At 45.9% G+C, this 17,838-nt stretch overlaps 1 protein-coding gene across 1 annotated transcript in view; it reads left to right on the plus strand.

Moving 5' to 3' along the window:
• RBM46 (RNA binding motif protein 46) overlaps nucleotides 1–17,838 on the plus strand; it is a 1,126,957-nt gene that overhangs the window by 409,687 nt on the left and 699,432 nt on the right. Inside the window, exon 3 of the mRNA XM_069631315.1 lies at nucleotides 4,825–5,292. Coding sequence (XP_069487416.1) covers nucleotides 4,825–5,292 — 468 coding nt within the window. The remainder of the gene's footprint in view (nucleotides 1–4,824; nucleotides 5,293–17,838) is intronic.

A 17,838-nucleotide genomic window follows, 5' to 3' on the forward strand; every position in this document is an offset into this window, starting at 1 on the left:
GCAAGGCCTCCTCCAAGCAAGACTGACCCGGCCGGGTTGTCGGGGCCCCCACCAAAGCACCCCGGTGGGAGGCCGGCTGACAAAGTTCATCAGCGTGTGGGAGTCCATCTCCACCGACCGTTGGGTGTTTGACACCGTAGCCAACGGGCACTCGTTGGAATTCCAAAAGAAGTGCCCTCGCATTCCTCCCGTGGCCAGGAAGGAGAATCACGTCCCTCAACTACTGTTGGAGGCAAAGGCGATGCTCAAGAAAGGTGCCATCGAGCTCGTCCCCAGAGGGCTCCGGGGCTCCGGAGTGTACTCAAGGTACTTCCTTGTCAATAAGAAGACAGGCGGTTGGCGCCCCATCCTGGACCTGCGTCGCTTAAACAAGTATATCAAGGCGCAGAAATTCAGGATGGTCACCCTCCAGCACGTGCTGGGACAGCTGGAGGAAGGCGACTTCCTATCGTCTTTGGACCTGGAGGATGCTTACTTCCACATCCGTATTCTAAAAAGGCAAAGGAAGTTCCTCAGGTTCGTGGTTCAGGGACGCCACTACCAATTCAGGGCCTTACCGTTCGGATTAAAGTCGGCACCCAGGGTTTTCACCAAGTGCCTGGCACCAGTGGCGGCGCGGCTGCGTCTGCAGGGGATCCACGTTTACCCCTACCTGGACGACTGGCTAATCCGGGCAAGGACAAGGGAACTCGCCGTCGAACACACGGCGAGGACCGTCCGGTTGGTCACGGAGCTGGGGTTCCCCATCAACTACCCCAAATCCCACCTGGTTCCATCGCAGATATCACTGTTTCTGGTAGCGAAGCTCGATACAGTGGGGCAATTTGCCTCCCCTACAGGGGAGAGGACCAAGACCATCCTGGGCAAGGTGCGGCGCCTGCTAGCCAAGGACAGGCCCAGGATGAGGTCCATCAAGTCCCTCCTCGGGATGATGTCCTCATGCATCTATCTTGTACCCCTTTGCAGACTTCGGATGCGTCCGCTACAGGAGTTTCTCGACGCCCGCTGGCTTCAGGCGAGGGGCTGTTTCGAGAACAGGATCCCTCTCGACGAGGAGTTCCGTCAGGCGATCTTATGGTGGGGCATCCGTGCTCACCTCACGACAGGCACGGAATTTAAAATCCCGGCATTTCAGGAGACGGTGACGACGGACGCCTCTTTGGAGGGTTGGGGGGCCCACACCGGGGACCTCCACGCAAGAGGCCTTTGGCTCCCAGAGGAGAGGTCTCTCCACATCAACATTCTGGAGCTCCGAGCAGTGTTCTGGGCTCTCAAGTCGTTACTTCGGTCCCTCAAGGGCAAAGTGGTGAGGATCTTCACCAACAACACCACCACAATGTTCTATATATGGAAGCAAGGAGGCACCAGATCCCCAGCCCTATCCAAGCAGGCCCAGGATCTGTGGCACTGGGCCGTCGCCCAGGGGATGTTTCTGGTTCCCTTCCACCTGGCAGGAATAAAAAACACCATTGCGGACTCACTCAGCAGGGAGCTGCGCTCGTGCCACGAGTGAGAACTGCGCCAGGACCAAGTGTATCGACTCTTCCAACGATGGGGCAAACCCCAGATCGACCTGTTCGCGACGGCGACAACCTCCAAGTGCCAGAGGTTCGCCAGCAGGTTCCCACAGCCAAGGAGCATGGGCGATGCTTTCTCGTTCCCTTGGAATGGCCTGTTTCTATACGCGTTCCCTCAGTTGCCGTTGCTGCTCCGCCTCATCAACCAGCTCAAGAAGTCCAGGTGCAGGATGATCCTCGTCGCACCGGCGTGGCCGAGGCAGATCTGGTTCCCTGACCTTCTGGACTTGTCAACGTCCCCACCAGTCAAGCTGCCGGCGGACGCGGATCTTCTCTCCAGAGAAGGAGGCGCCATTCTCCATCACGACCCACAGTCGCTGAACTTGCAGGCCTGGCTCCTGCAGCACTAGAGTTTGGAGGGTACGATATCCCGGCTGATTGCAGAGAGGTTCTTGCAAAGGCCAGGGCGTCCTCAACTCTCAAGTGTTACGGTCATAAATGGAAGAGGTTCTCTGTCTGGTGCCGTGCACAGAAGATTAACCCTCTGCGGATTACGGCCCCTCAAGTGCTGCCGTACCTACTGTCGCTGGCCAAAGCTGGACTGGCTCACGCCTCCATAAAAATACATCTGGCCGCCATCTCCTGATATACCAGGACTACGGGACGGGCGTCCTTGTGGTCTCATCGCCTGGTAAAGGAATTTATGAAGGGACTAGTCCGATCATTCCCGCCGGTGAAGGCCCCTGCCCCGGCGTGGGAGTTTAATGTGGTGCTGACCAGGCTCATGGGAGCCCCATTCGAGCCTATGCATTCGGCGCCTTTGAAGTTCCTGTCATGGAAGACAGCGTTCCTCGTGGCCATCACCTCTGCACGACGAGTGGGAGAGATACAGGCCCTATCTTGCAAGCCTCCATACTTGACTTTTCATGACACGAGGGTAGTGCTGAGAACGCACCCCTCCTTCATGCCCAAGGTGCCGTCGGACTTCCACCTCAACGTGCCCTTGGTGTTACCAGTTTTCTTCCCGTCGCCTTTGACGCCGGCCGAGAGGACTTTGCACTCGCTGGATGTAGCTAGAGCGCTGAAGTTCTACGTGTACCGCACAAAGAGTTTTCGGAACACATCACAACTGTTTGTGAACTTTGGGTCTGTGAATCAAGGGAAGGCTCTCTCGAAGACTTCCATTTCCAGATGGCTCTCCGGCTGCATCATGCATTGTCACCGGTTGGCAAACCGATCGCTGCCCGGCCGTCCGAGAGCCCATTCGACCAGAGCGATCGCTGCTACCATGGCGTTCCTGTCTGGGGTGCCCCTGCTGGACATCTGCAGGGCTGCTACATGGAGGTCGACGCACACCTTCACAAGATTCTACTGCGTCATTCGGAACTCCAGGGAGGAGTTCAGGGTCGGCCAAGCAGTGCTGCGCAACATGTTCGCTTAAGGTGAGCATGGTGAGGAGGTAAGAGATGCTTAATGTTGAGTTGTTGTATTGCTTAATGTTGAGCCTGTTACCACCTCCCGTGGTTGTGCATGTGTATACTGCTATGTATTCTTTTATTCATGAGCATGTGAATCCATGCCAGACCCCATGCTGGAGAAGGAACAAGTTACTTACCTGTAACTGTTGTTCTCCAGCATGGGTCTGGCATGGATTCACATGCAAACCCTCCCACCTACCCGTCTGTGGCTCTTCACTTGGTCATACTGCCACTTGGCGTGCTACCAAATCTGAGGATGGCTGCCAGAGGCGGGGCTTAGGGAGAGGGCAGTCATTGGCTGGGGGCAGTATGACCCAGAGATCAGTGATTGGTTACTACTAAGAAAGACAGATCAGAAACGAAACTGATACTGATTTTTTCTTTACCGAGGATTCCCAGCCTGACGACGGGAATATTCATGAGCATGTGAATCCATGCCAGACCCATGCTGGAGAACAACAGTTACAGGTAATTAACTTGTTCCTACCTCAACAAGAGAGGAGGTGTAGGGTCACTACCACTTTGCAGAGAGGCAATGCAGCTATGGTTCTGGGTAATACAAGAAGGAATCTCTCTGTCGGCAGTTCACCTAGCCAGAGAGAAGAACACGACGGCAGATGCATTGAGCAGGCAGAGCACTCTCCCACGAATATGAACTAGCTCAGGAAGTCCTTCAGGAGATCTTCACCCTTTGGGGAGACCCTCAACCCCCTCAAGTGGATCTGTTCGTGACCAGTGCCAACCGGAAGTGCAAACTGTACTGATCCAAGGAATTACCCCCAAGAGGAGCTCTAGGAGACGTGTTCGTAGTGGATTTCCACTCCTGTACGTGGTTCCCCCAGTCCCCAGCATTCCTTATTTGATCAGGAGGTTGAGAAAGTTTTGGATATCCATGATCCTAACTGCTCTGAATTGGGACAGGAGGACGTGGTACCCGGACCTTCTGGATATGTCCATCTGTCCTCCTATACGGCTTCCACAAAGAGAGGACCTTCTCTCGCGAGAGGAGGGTCGGGTTCTCCATCCAGAGGTCAAGACACTCAGTCGTCACGCATGGTTTTCAACCCTTATTTTGGCACAAGTGATGCACTTCTCCTTGTGAGAGTGAAAAAAATGCACTTTTCACAGAAGGCATCAGAATGTGCCTATCATGGAAGCGTATATTCTGCTGCTCCCCCCCTGAATGCAACTTCACAAAGCAGCGGGTGTTTCTGCATATTACTCCCAAATTCAGAAACAGGACATACTTTGCAATTTGTTGAAAAACATGCTGCCCTTTGCTGCTTGGATTAGGCATAGGTGTGCGCAATGAATGAGGTAATTTTTTACTCTTTCTTGCATTTGTTTTCAGTGTGGCACTAGCATTAGAACCACTACTGTCCCATTTGTCTTTGTATCCCTTCAATAGACAATGAAATGTTGCTTTCCTTTTTAAGCATTTCACATGGACTGGCTAAGGGCCTGGAACTGAAATCCGCTCCCAGCACCCAGGTAGGTACTGGGAGGCTGTCTTACTTTAATATATATATGTGTCTTCTTCAAAGGTATTGTCAAATCCCTTCCCTTCCTCGTCTGTGCTTCCTAACTCATGCAATTGTGTGCACTCATACTGCATAATATCTGTGGAGTTGGACAAGTTCAAGTATGTTTGGGAATATTTAATGCTGCTTATGTCTTACTTTGACTAAAGTATTCTCTGCATGCATGCTTGTTTCATCATCATACCTGCCAGATACTAAAATTCCAAAAGTAATAACTTGTTAAAGAATAAGTTAGTATGATAACTGAACTATAAGTAGGCTCTGTTTTCTCTTTCATGTGTGCTTTAGGTTGGGAAGGTCCTCCACCTCCACGTGGCTGCGAGGTTTTTGTGGGAAAGATTCCTCGTGACATGTACGAAGATGAATTAGTTCCTGTTTTTGAGAGGGCTGGGAAAATTTATGAATTCAGACTGATGATGGAATTCAGTGGAGAGAATCGTGGATATGCATTTGTGATGTATACAACCAAAGAAGAAGCTCAACTTGCTATTAGAATGCTCAATAATTATGAAATACGGCCTGGTAAATTTATTGGAGTCTGTGTAAGCTTGGACAACTGCCGGTTGTTTATTGGAGCAATTCCAAAAGAAAAGAAAAAAGAAGAAATCTTTGATGAAATGAAAAAAGTGACAGAAGGGGTTGTTGATGTCATTGTGTATCCAAGTGCCACTGACAAAACAAAAAATCGAGGTTTTGCTTTTGTAGAGTACGAGTCTCACAGAGCTGCTGCCATGGCTAGACGGAAGCTTATTCCAGGTACATTTTGCTAATTATTTTTTGAAATAATGATTATGTCTGTGTTGATATTTCTGAATAAGAGCACACGTTTATCAGTTTAAAGGCCTACTCGGGCCAAGTTAAAAACATTTCCACAGAAAATGCTGAAAAAACCCAGCTCGATTCTCAAACATTTTTGGGCGCAAGTGATCAAATGCGCTAGCTAGATAAAAGGTGCATCCCAATCAAAAAATGGCATCTGAATGTGTGCAAATGCCACTTTCACTCCCTTTATGCATTTACGCATATAAGGGGGCGTATTTGCACATATCAACGTGCATCCCCATTCCATAAATGGGATGTTCTTTGAAATTATTAAAAAACAAAGACATCCTGATGTTTTTGTTTTCTTTTTGTTCTGTTTTTTAAGCGTCAGCATTTTTGTTTGTTTATACTATTGAAGGTGCTTTGAAAATGCTCTATAAAACTTATTAAAAACAAAGACATTCCCCTGCGCCTGTGTGGAGTAGGCACAGCAGAGGAGCAATGCATGAGAGATCAGGTTCATTTATGATCCTTTTAACATTTTCTTTGAAGTGGGAGAGTAGCAGTGTGAGCTGCTGCTCTCCCACTTGCATTTCTATCCTTTAATCAACGTGGGTGCTACGAGGTGTTTGCTCCCAACACTAATGTAGTCAAGGGGACTGGCCAGAACATTTTTTGCTCTGCTGTCTGCCCCCCACCTTTGAGAATGAGGTCACCTGCGTGTTTCTGAAATTAAGGCAAAAGAAAAAAGATTGCACACAATGCTCTTTTTTTTCAGTTAACGTTCATTTCTGGGAATCTTGCTCTTTGAGTTTTTAATGTGATATAATGTTCCGAATCAAACTCTGTATCTATCTCTTCAGAACTATAGATAAAGTGGCTTGTGTGTTGATGTGAAACCCATGTTGGTAACTTCAGATAAATGTACTCTGCGTTAGTGCCACACAGCAGTCATGTGAAATTAATCTGAGTTAACACTGGATGGACACATGCTACATTCATTGTGTATGTAAAGCGGTAGGCTACCACTGAAATGGCTTCTTGATGGTGACAGAAATCCATGCTCATACTTGAATAAAAATGGTTCAGGCTACTGGCAAGGAGGGAAAGCAGCGATAAAGAGGAAACTAAAATGCAAATGTATTATTTTTATTTTAATTTTTTAAAGCATTTATTGTAGCAACAGTAGCATCAAAGAAAACCCTCTCAACATTGACATTACATTACGCTCTAGAGCATATCACAGCCAGTTTCTCAAAGTGACTCCTGCTATAGAAGCGGAGAAGGTAGTTATCATTCAATACATATAGGTGCCTAGGCCAATACAAGTTATACTCTATTCTCTGTATATGAATAACCCAGATGTACACCTGTCATGTCCCACAGCCATGAGAGAAATTGCAAGATATGGCCAATCAAATCTGGATAGCAGAATGGTAAACAATCGTATTTAAAGAACATATCATTCAAACAATTATAATAGTAGCAACCTTGTGCCCAAACCTACTGTATCCTCATCCTCTCAACCACCTGCCATAGCAACCCAGCCTTCCCTGTTCTATAACCCTGCCTTTTCAACAGATGTGATTAAATCTCTTAGCTAGACTGCTGTACAGCTATACAAAACTGGGACAGTACAGTGATCCCTCTGTTCCAAAACCTAAGAATCAACTTCTTTGCCACCAGCAGTACTGGTTAGAGGACCTTTTTTCCCCACATATTAGGATTTAACCATCTCCTAATAGCCAAAACTTTTTTTCGAATTTTCATGTGACTACCTTTCAAAATGTACTTATTTTAGAACAGGACCAGCGCATATGCTCTCAGGTTACGATTTGGTGACATCCTCTGTCACAAATCCATCATCGTCAATTGGGCGAGGTAAAATATGCTCAAATTAATATTTTAAATTGAATTCTCTATTTGGTAAACTCACTGAGATCTCCTAAATGAAGTCACCGTACGTTAGCTATTCCATTTCACCTATATATTCCAAGAGGTCTTTTTTACAGGCTGCTATAAGGCTTTTGTTTAGGTTTGGAATATCATGGAGCAGCATCCTATTGTAAGGTTTAATCTGTGTATAGGGATGGTGTATTGCTGCTGATATTGCACTGCAACAATTCGTTTAACGTATCACTGCTGATATCCCCAAAATACTTAAGTAGACTCAGAACTCCCAGACAGTACTCCAGATAAGATTTTGAGGTGGGAGTATTTTGATCCCTATTTTTCAACTTTGAGAGTAAATGTGATTTTGAGAGAGTAAAAAATTACTTTTCTCCTTTGCAAGAGAGTAAAATGTATGCAACATCCAGCCGACATGTGCAAAAACTGTATGGCAATCATTACTATGCAGCAGCTTTGTGCCTTGTGACAGAATACACCTTTCATTATTTCTCTAAGGTCTGGCCATTTGATCTGTCCTGTATATATTTAAATGTTGAAAACACAAAAACATAGCCAAATACATAGTAAATCAAACATGAATTGTATTGTGTGTTTTGAGGTTCGTTAGCAGAATTGTTTTTTGATGTTTAATGAAAGTCCTAATTTCCTGGAGCTGTTACTACCTAATGGTATGCCAATGTTATGATGCAACAGTGCAGAGAGGCAAGGACTCCATAACAAATTCTATATCTAATCTCACGGTCAAATGGTTATTTATATAGCTCTTTTGGCAAAGCGCTGTACATAGAACATATTTATTTTAATTATCACCAAACCGAAGTCGGTACTCCTTTATCGATCTTGAAAGGATGAAAGGCTGAGGAGGGCCTGCCGGGATTCGAACCTGTTACCTACAGATCACGCATAGATCACAGCAACGAGTGCTCAATCGGCTGAGCTATAGTTTTGGTTAACATCCTTCAGAGGTCGGTCAACTGAGTATTGACTGAGGTATAATAATCACAGTGCCTAGATGTTGGACAAACCATGTATGAAGCTACATAAGGTTAAATACCTATCTGGATTATCACAGGGACAGGTTTTGCTGAGTTTCTATTTGAATTACAAATGTAACTTTCATTTGTTCGTTTTTGATCAGCGCTTGCACTTCCTGAAGTTTCAGGTTCTGAATGTTTTAATTGTAGTCTTGAAGATTTGAGAGGCTAGAACACCTGTGATTGGTGTAATGACAATCACTCACCCTTGACCAAAGACTCTGCTGCCACTGACCATATATAGTAATGTACCCCATTGACTGCAAGGTTGAATGGATGTAAACTAGACCGTGCATAGTCATCATTTTACACACTGTTTTTATAATTAGAGTATAAATTAAATGATAAGTGCAAACATGATCTGCCTTTGCATGATTATGCACACAGCACATAACTCTGAAAAATACAATTGTGCAATACTGGGTTGCTTACTGGGAAAAAAATATGATTTGTTACAAAATATGAATTCTCAATTGCAACTTAGTTTTCCATCGTATTAATTATACATTCCTAAAATGCTGGGAAAATAAATATGCACTATGCTTCTGTTTGCTCCATGAACATCAACACGGCAGAAGCTGAATGGAAATAAACCATTCCTTTTATCACAATGTGCAGTTTCTTTTTTTTTAAAAGGCTTCAGAGAAATATATTCTGTTTCAGAGGGCTTTATCCATGGCTTGCAATTATATCCAGGTAGTTAAAAATCAAAAGAAGCATTCTGGTTTGTGTCAAGTAACCTGACCTTTGCAGTGCCCCCTGCTCTAAACGTGTGTAAATGTACACAGGAAAATAATGAAGCTGTCGTATTTACAAGATTTTCATGCGTACAAAGGCCTTGTAGGCACCTAATCTGGAGGCCTGCACCCAGATGTGTCAGTCAATCAGCATTAGGATTCGGATAGCCTCCTGCAACTTTGTAAACAATAGTGAACCTTTTTTTCAACCAAGCCTTTACTGTCTTGAAAAGCGACTTCTCAATGCCTCCATATATTAGACTGAGACTATTGTGAGGAGTGGTGGGGTCAGGGGTCCCCAATTTATACTGCCCATTTTTCCAACCTTTAATTTTATAATTTTATGGCACCTGGAAACACCATTCGGTTGTATAGGCACCTAATAAATTCTCAATAAAATAAATACAAATAAATACATAGACAATGGTTACATATTGACATATTTGAATGGGTATTTTTCGTACATGCCATAAACATACGTTCTCTTATTTCAGCGCTCAAAATGTCACCCTCCATTAGTCTGTGGCGAGTAATGATTCACTACTTGCGACTACGAAATAGTGTATTTTGTGCATGTGGAGATTTGAGGGGGTGAGTGACTTTTTTTGGCTGGCAAGTAGCTTGAAACTTGAATTCTTTCCCCTCCACAAGACGTGATCTGCTCCATGATCTTCCAAGGAGATTATCCTCTGCTGTTCTCCGCTTCTTGGCTGTAATTAGTTCAGCTGTTATATGGTATGCCCACCGGTCAGGAAATGCAAACCCTATCATCGGTTTGCCTCTCTTAAGGGTGTTTATATTCACTCTGGTCCTCCTATGTTTCCATACAAACTTTCTGAATAAATTGTCTAGCATTCTAAATTGCTTATCAAGAATGCCCAATGAGACCATCTGGGATAGATTAATAAACTGTTAATTTTAAATGCATCCATCCCATGAGCAACAGCAGTAGAGCTTACGTCTTTTGACGCCTCCTTTAATTTTTGTCCATATAAGTGGGAAATTCACTTATCATAGGTCCACAGGATTATCGCCAATCCAGATTCCCATGTATGTGACTTTATCAAATTATTATTATTATCTGCCTGCCTAGGAAGGGGCCAGCAGCACAGAGGCAGCTTATATGACCAGTGTTCATCACCCCAAACATGTGTAGGGTATCCAAATGCACTCATATGCAATGTGCCATGTCAGAGATATGGACCTAAACATTGTTGCCATAGAAGGAAGCTTTGCACTTTATACTCTCTAGAGGGATACCCCTCTGTCTGTTTTATCATGGTGAATAATGGTTCTATAGAGCAGCAACAATCTGGGGCGCTCCTGCATAATGCCCAAGGCCAATCGAATACATTTTAAGACAATTACAATGGTCAAGACTGTGGCACTACAGGAGTAGTATATTGCCTCGATCCAAACTCTAAAGTCGCTCCATATGCCAAATCAATCCAAGATCCAGAAAAGGAAATCCCATCAAACTGAACGTCTTTTCTGTTACAAGCAAAATCACTGCTCGACTTTCAGCCTTTGAACTATGGACTATTTGTAAAAGTCTATGACATTATCCACTGAATATCTTCCTTTTATAAAATCCATGTGGTCTTGATGGCGCAACTGCAGTAGGATGTGCTTGAGTCTCAATGCCAGACATTTCGCTAGGATTTCTGTTTCGGTGTGTTCAATAAAAAAACATGTTTATAAAACCCACATTCAGTATGTTCGAGTTTACTAAACAGCATGATAGTGGTATCTTCCATGGTGTCAGGAAGTAGTCATTTTACAATAGTATTAAACAATAATTCCAATGTAGGAGTCATTTCCTGTACATGCAATAGATAGCAGTGCCACCCACTTTACCTGTTGTCACAGATTGGACATTTGGGACAGAGAAGTATGCCAAGACCAGTGTCTTAAAGTTTATGATTTCTTTTAGGGACTCTATACTTAAATATAAACATGATCATCCCCAAATAACAAAACATATGATAGACTTCTTCCATAAATGTTTCTTTAAATGGCTTCCCCAATCTCAGGGTTAGTGACCAAACATTTGAGTCTGAGCCATCACTTTTCCAAAATCCCAGAGGAGTTACCTCACGTCTAGTTGAGTCTAGATGCAGGTTTTCTGGTGTCCCGTACCCCAAGACTAAGCAAGTCCGCTTGATGTTCTATAGGACCATCAGGGATCTCTTGCAGATGGCATTGAGGTCAGCAAAGAGAGATGCAGATGGACCTATCCCTAATAAACTTACTTCCTGACTATGTCCTTCCCATCCCCTCTCTAAACTATCACTGTTCCCTTCAAGTCCCGATCTCTTTTCTCTACTGCTCTCTTTTTTCTAATGGATTGTGTCCTCCCACAGATTCCTCATCTTAGATATATTCATATCCTGCTTTGCACAACCCTCCATTAAAACAACTAATTCCATACAGCTGCATTCTTCGTAACTGCCATTCTGCACCTGCTCACTCACATGAAATTAATGAACTAATTAGCACACACTCCTCAGATATACTCTTGCTTACAGAAACATGGCTTAAACCCCACCACACACCTATTATCCCTGACATGTTTCCCTGCACTATCTCATTCACCACAGAGACCGCCCACACACACAAAGTGGAGGCATTGGCATGATATATATTCAGTCCTGACCCATTTCCTCCTTCCTTGTGGACGCTCCCAACATGGGGACGGTACCGGAAACTTTGTCAGCGAAAAACTGAGATACACCTTCAAATTTGGTGTAGACGTGGGGGCGCCCCTCGGACGTGGGAACACCCCGCTGAGGGCCCGTCCTCCGGCGTCTCACCTCAGTCCCTTTTTCCGCATGGACGGTGTCGGACCAGGCAGCAAGCGCAGAGGTTTTTTCTAGCTTTCCATTTGTTTTTTCAATTCTTATTTCACTTCCCTTTGGTGCCTTGCCTCCCCCGGTGCATGTCGGCCGCAGGAGGATTCACGAGCTGTGCCTTGTGCGACCGCTTGTTCCCGGTCTCAGACCCCCATGCACTCTGTCTTGAATGTTTGGGGCCGACCACCGCTGGGACTCATGTTCGGCTTGCAGAGCTCTCAGTCACAGGGCGTTGAATAATTGTTTATCGCGGTGGACCGAGATCTTCCACACTTCCCCTCCGCACCGCCTTAAGGACTTAGTCTCCATGACCTCTCGTCAAGACAAGGAAGGCCCTCTGTTCAGCATGGCTCCACAGCGCGCCAACTCCTTCCCCTGGGTTCCCACGGATTGGAGTTCCTCAGATTCAGGTTCTGGCAGGCCTGAGGCCACTAAGGCTACCGGCTCCCAAGTTGAGGGGCCCCGGGGCTCTTTGGGCGCTCCAGGGACAGACCTGAGGCCTTCCAGCCTATCGGCTCCCAAGCTGGGGGGCTCAGGGGCCCTACTAGGCTGTCCTTCGGAAGGGGGATCAAGTTCATCCTCTTCTTCTACCCCAGGGGGTAAGGGTGCCACTTCCAAGAATCTGCCCTCGGCTAGATCTGGCATGGCTACCTTTGGGGTGAAATCTAGCCACTGAAGGCCAGAAATAAAGAGGGCAGTGTGGTTTGCGAATGCCCATTGAAACATCAGGCCGTTGTTTTGTTGTCAATTCACACGTCAATACCGGAGAAAGTACTACTGTATGAAATACTTAAGCTCTCCTTTATTCTCAACAGATTAAATAACTCCTTGCCTCTTAAGCCTAGAGGTGGAGCTACCAGAAAGGGATGGGCCCAGGACCAAAACCCAAAATCCGAACAGAGTGGATTGCACACCAGAGTGCCAATCCCTCAGGACAAGGAATAGAGCACATATGCTCCCACCGAGATCCCTGAAATGAACCCAGGCCACAAGTAAACAGACACTGCACTCTCTCCATGCTCTTTTCTCTGTCTCATTGGAATCAAAGAGCCTCGAGGGGGGATTTGTGGGGTGAAATCTAGCCCCTGAACGCCAGAAATACAGAGGCCAGTGTGGTTTGCGAATGCCCATTGAAACCTCAGGCCTAAAATCTAAAGGAAAGAAAGTGGGCCTAAAATTAAAAGTGCAAAGATCTGCGCAATGCTTTTCAGGAAGGAAAAGAAAGACATGTGGCTGACAAATCCATGGAGAGCTGCACTCACACATAAAGAAACAGCAGTGCGTACAATATCTTCAGTGGAATACCAGATTTTGCTCCAAGCAGCTAAAGGGAAACGGAGCTCATTGCATGTAAAATAAATAAAATAATGTCATTTTTGTTTTTCCCTCATCCGAATTGATAGTCTGCTAAGAGAAATGCTCACTCGACTTTCAAAGCTTGAACATGATGTTCTCGTATAACAGCCCTATACATTTGGACAATCCAGAAGTGATACTTATGTATTTTGAAACAGTGTGCCTTAGAAGATGCTGTATAAAATTGCAATTGTGTGTGAATTTAAAGGGCCATTTGCCGGAGAGTAAATGAACAGTAATTTCTCCCAACATGAAACTAGATACAGGCCTGGTTGTCACCATCAATCAGGGCATTACTTAAATATATTTGAAAGAAATACAAGTCGTAGATCGAAAACACAGCGCAAAACTGATAAAGGCATGTCTGTTCTTGCAACAGGAGTGACCTCGAGGTCACAAGTCTCATAACATGTCAACTACTGTGGCTATCAAGCCTCTCTGCTTAGTCACATTTCTAATGAGAAACAAAATTTAGGAGCCAGGGTGGGGGCCAGAGAGACATAGGATGTGAAACTGCAGTTTCCTTAAAATGGGAGAAATACATTTTATTGCATAAAAAGGGCAGTGTGCATGTCACAACGGTCATTCCAGACTTTTATTAAAGGTGACAGTCACCGCCTTCTAACCATGCTAAAACAATTTTGGTTTGAATAACACAACTAAAGTTATTAATGAAAATGTGATTTGGGCCTTCCCTTGATTCCGAGAGATGTGAAAGCTGGTAGGAGTATGCAGGTAATGATTAATACGAGGACCCTAAAGTGGCATATTTTTCACTGATATGGCGCTTGAGTAAATGAAGAAACTCTCTATCTCTGCATAGGAAGGGCGTGCTGACTCCAGACCAGCCTTATCTGATTCGCCTTAAAATGTAGTTTTCAAAAATATATTCATATATTTGAAAATTTAGGGTACTTGCCATGTTGAGAGAATTTGGAGTTTAAAACATGTCAAAATGGGATGATGAAGCTTTCTCCTCACATAGTTGTCCCAAATCACTCCCCCATCCCCTTGTCCTATTAGCACACAGGTGGGAGGTGGGTAGTGAAAACCGGCCAATCCCTTTCGCGAGAATCATGACAAGTTTGTGATGTCCTTTGCCCTATAAGTAAATCAGTTTGCATTAGAACTGGACTCCTTCCATTAATTCCAAGAGGCAATCTGCTGCTAAAATTTGACGAGAAAAATCCCAGCAGAGAGGCCTAAATCTTGCATTGGAGACAGGAACCAGGAGACAAAGAAGCTGATTGGGACCCCTTGGTGGATTCAGAGAAGATCCTTAACTGACCCCCTTGCTATTCCAGCGGTGCCCTGATGTTCCCTGATGCCTAGTTCAAGGCCTCTCCTGTAAGTAAAACTACTCCAAAGCCATAGATTGTGTAGGCATGATATTTTTCCAGTATTATTTTAGTCATTTCCCCATAGAAAAATATCATGTTTGTCTGTGTAGATCCCTAGCATATTTAATCAAAGTAAATCAATGAATTGCCCTACTGAAATCACAGGATCTCTATTGTTGGTTTTCAAAACCAACAATCCTTTCCCAGTGTGTTTTGAGCCCGTATTGACATAAAGATTTGCCAAAAGAATGACTCCTAAAACACTGTTTCAACTTGATTGCGCAGGGTGTGAAAAGCGAAATTCCCTGTTGATCCCCTTCATTTTAAATCAGAAGTGTGAAGCCTGGTAGTGCCTTTGCATATGCAAGGTGCAAAACGAAATTGCCCATTTGTATCCATTGTGCACTGACCAAAACCCCAAGCCCTGTCTGTTCTTGTTAGGTGTAGCAAATGCATTACCCATTTGCTTTTCTTTCTTTCACATTGCAGCTGTGCCCAAAATCCCAAAAATCTATTTTCCCATTGTGCTCTGACCAAAATGCCAAAGCCCTCCCTGTTTTTGTTCGGTGTGGCAAAACACATTTTCCCATTGCTTTTCTGTCTCCCATATTGTTTCGGTGATTAAAAATCCCAAAATTGATTTTCCCATTGCGTTCCCACTCTCTGCAACTTCCTTCCATTCAGAGGAATCAAGTATAATTGATGTTTGGAGGGTGAGGGTTGCTGGGAGAAAGTATAACTAAATCTGCAATCACTGTGTCTGTTGAATTCTTCTTTTCCTGTATTGGTGGGAGATTTAAAACGAAATCATTGTGACTACATATCTCAGTATTATCTCTGTGTTGGTGTTTTGTCATTTTGTTCTTGTGTTGTCTGCTTAGATCACATGCTGTGCATAGGCCGACATCTAGTGGAAGCTGCGGAGTATTACAGTTTGTTTTTCGAAACTCGAAAATGGGCGTCGACACAGGGTGTGCCAGTAATAATATCCCTAGTGTGACGTCCACTGTACCCAAGATCCCTCACGCGTCTAGGATCCTCAGATTGTTTTTTTCCGCCATACTGGTCGGAAGCATTTTGCGGAATCCCCTGGCCTTAGCCATACTTTTGCTAACATTTTAAAATAATAATCTATTCACATCCTTCCCCACCCCAACGTCGAACTTCGACACTCGACGCCGGCTGGAGAAGAAATCGACCGTCGGCTGCTGCACGACGGATTTGGGCCTCCGAAGGCCGCTGGCCTCGGCCCGGGCCTGGTAGGCCGCTGGCCTCGGCCCTGCAAGTAAGGAGAGTGGGGGGTGGTACATACTCTACACTCTTGGTATATAGGTACACCTTATACATTTCCTACACTTAACAGCCTGCTGCCTCAAGGTGCGTATGGAGGGTACCCCTGTTCAATTCTGCCCCAAGTGCAATCGCAAATACCCTTGGGTCGACAGGTACGCCACGTGCAATCTCTGCTTGCCGAGGGACCACCCCGAAGCGAACTGCAGAGCGTGTAGTAGGTTTAAACCTAAGACACTTAAGGACCGTTCGACGAAGCGTTGGGCCCACCACGCCAGGCAGGCGGCCATGGCAGCGGAGGGCGCCTTCAGCGATGGCAGCGATGCCGTACTTTCGGACGGCGAGGGCATTACGGCATCGAAAGACAGCCGAGCGCAGGTCCCCGACCTCGGAAGGTCGTCCGGCAGGGCGGCTATGGGGAAGACCCCCGGCGACACAAGCGCTTCACATACTACACACACTAAACACACTAAGTCCAACCGAGACTCGACGACGTCGAGTTCTCGGAAAGAGGCACAGACAGAACGGTCCGATTCGGTGTCCTCTGGGCGCTCTCGATCAAGATCGCCGCATGACTCCAGGCAATCATCCACTCTTGCCAAGAGTGCCTCGCTCCCTAGGCTAACAGAAGTTCGATCGTCGGAAGACGAAGACGACTTCCACCCACAGGCCGCGCTCCAGGAGTCAGAGCCCGCAATTAAAGCCAGCGAGGCCCCACGCTCGAAGGACAGGCGTCGAAAAACTCCGGAGCCACTAAGGGACAGGGAAAACATTTTTCTACGCACGGGGAGGGGGGAAAACAGCAGAAGAAACTACCTGTACATTCTTCCACACCTGTGAAACACTCCACCCCCCCTAAACAGTCAGACAAGCCCAGGTCTGCTGATAGGTCCACAACCAGCAAAGCTACTCAAGATAAATCCCATAGACTTGCTGAGAGAGTCATTCCCAGTTCCAAAAAATGGTCCAGTGAAGACATAGATAGGGTCATGTCAAGAATGTCTTCTTTGGCTGATTTTTATGATAAAAATCCAGAACATTTCCTCTCGTATGATCCACAAGGGGCCACACCCTCAGGCTCTACTGATCCTATCCCCCCGAGTAAAAAGGCCCGGTTTGAAACTCCGATGAGGTCAGAACCCTTCGAGGTACAACCTTACGCAAGACCATACTCACGATATCAAGGAGAGGCTTCCTTTTGTGAAGACCAAGAATTTGGTATGATAGAAGAGCAAACCGGGACGGGCTACTATGGGGATGATGAGGACCAGGAAGAAGAAGAGGATGACCCGGAAACATACAGAGTAGATTCCCCGGTAGAGAACGAAGCCCCGGTTACCGACTCCCCGGTCGATAACCAACCCCTCCTAAATGAGGTTCTCGCTCGCGCAGCAGAACATTTCCACATTGACACCCACGGTGTACAGGAGGAAAGGGACTTCGCAGAAGAGTTAGTGGGAGAAAGGAGGCCTGTTGCCCAGACCATCCCTATCCTTAAATCCATTCAGCGGAGAATAGATCCGTCCCTGGTGAACCCAAACCTCACCAGAGCAGTCAATCCCAGGGTTGAAAAACTTTTCAGGGCGGCACAGTCTGACGCTCTCTATATAAGAGGACATCTGAAGCCAGACTCCCTAGTTGTCACCAACACTCGTAAGAGGGCTGGGACACCCTTGTCTTCGTCAGAAGCTCCTCCCGACAAGGAGAGCAAAAAACTATACGGTTTCGGCAGGAAGGTAGCCTCAACGTCCGCCTATCAAGCAAGGATTGCTAACTCCACCACCCTGTTGGCCACCTACAACTGCCATCAGTGGGAAGAAGTCGCGGCACTCATAGCCTCTGCTCCTGAACCGTTAAAGGGCCAATTAGCTCGGATTTCCGCAGAGGGTAGAGCCGTGTCTGGTTGCATTTTGAAAGCAACCTTCGACGCCGCGGACAACGCAGGCAGATTGATAGCGGAGGGCACTGTTATCAAGAGACATGCGTGGTTACGGCAGTCTGGTTTTAAAGCAGAAACCCA

The sequence above is a fragment of the Ambystoma mexicanum genome, chromosome 6q (assembly GCF_040938575.1).
Source record: "Ambystoma mexicanum isolate Mex_15411 chromosome 6q, UKY_AmexF1_1, whole genome shotgun sequence".
Classification (NCBI taxonomy): domain Eukaryota; kingdom Metazoa; phylum Chordata; class Amphibia; order Caudata; family Ambystomatidae; genus Ambystoma; species Ambystoma mexicanum.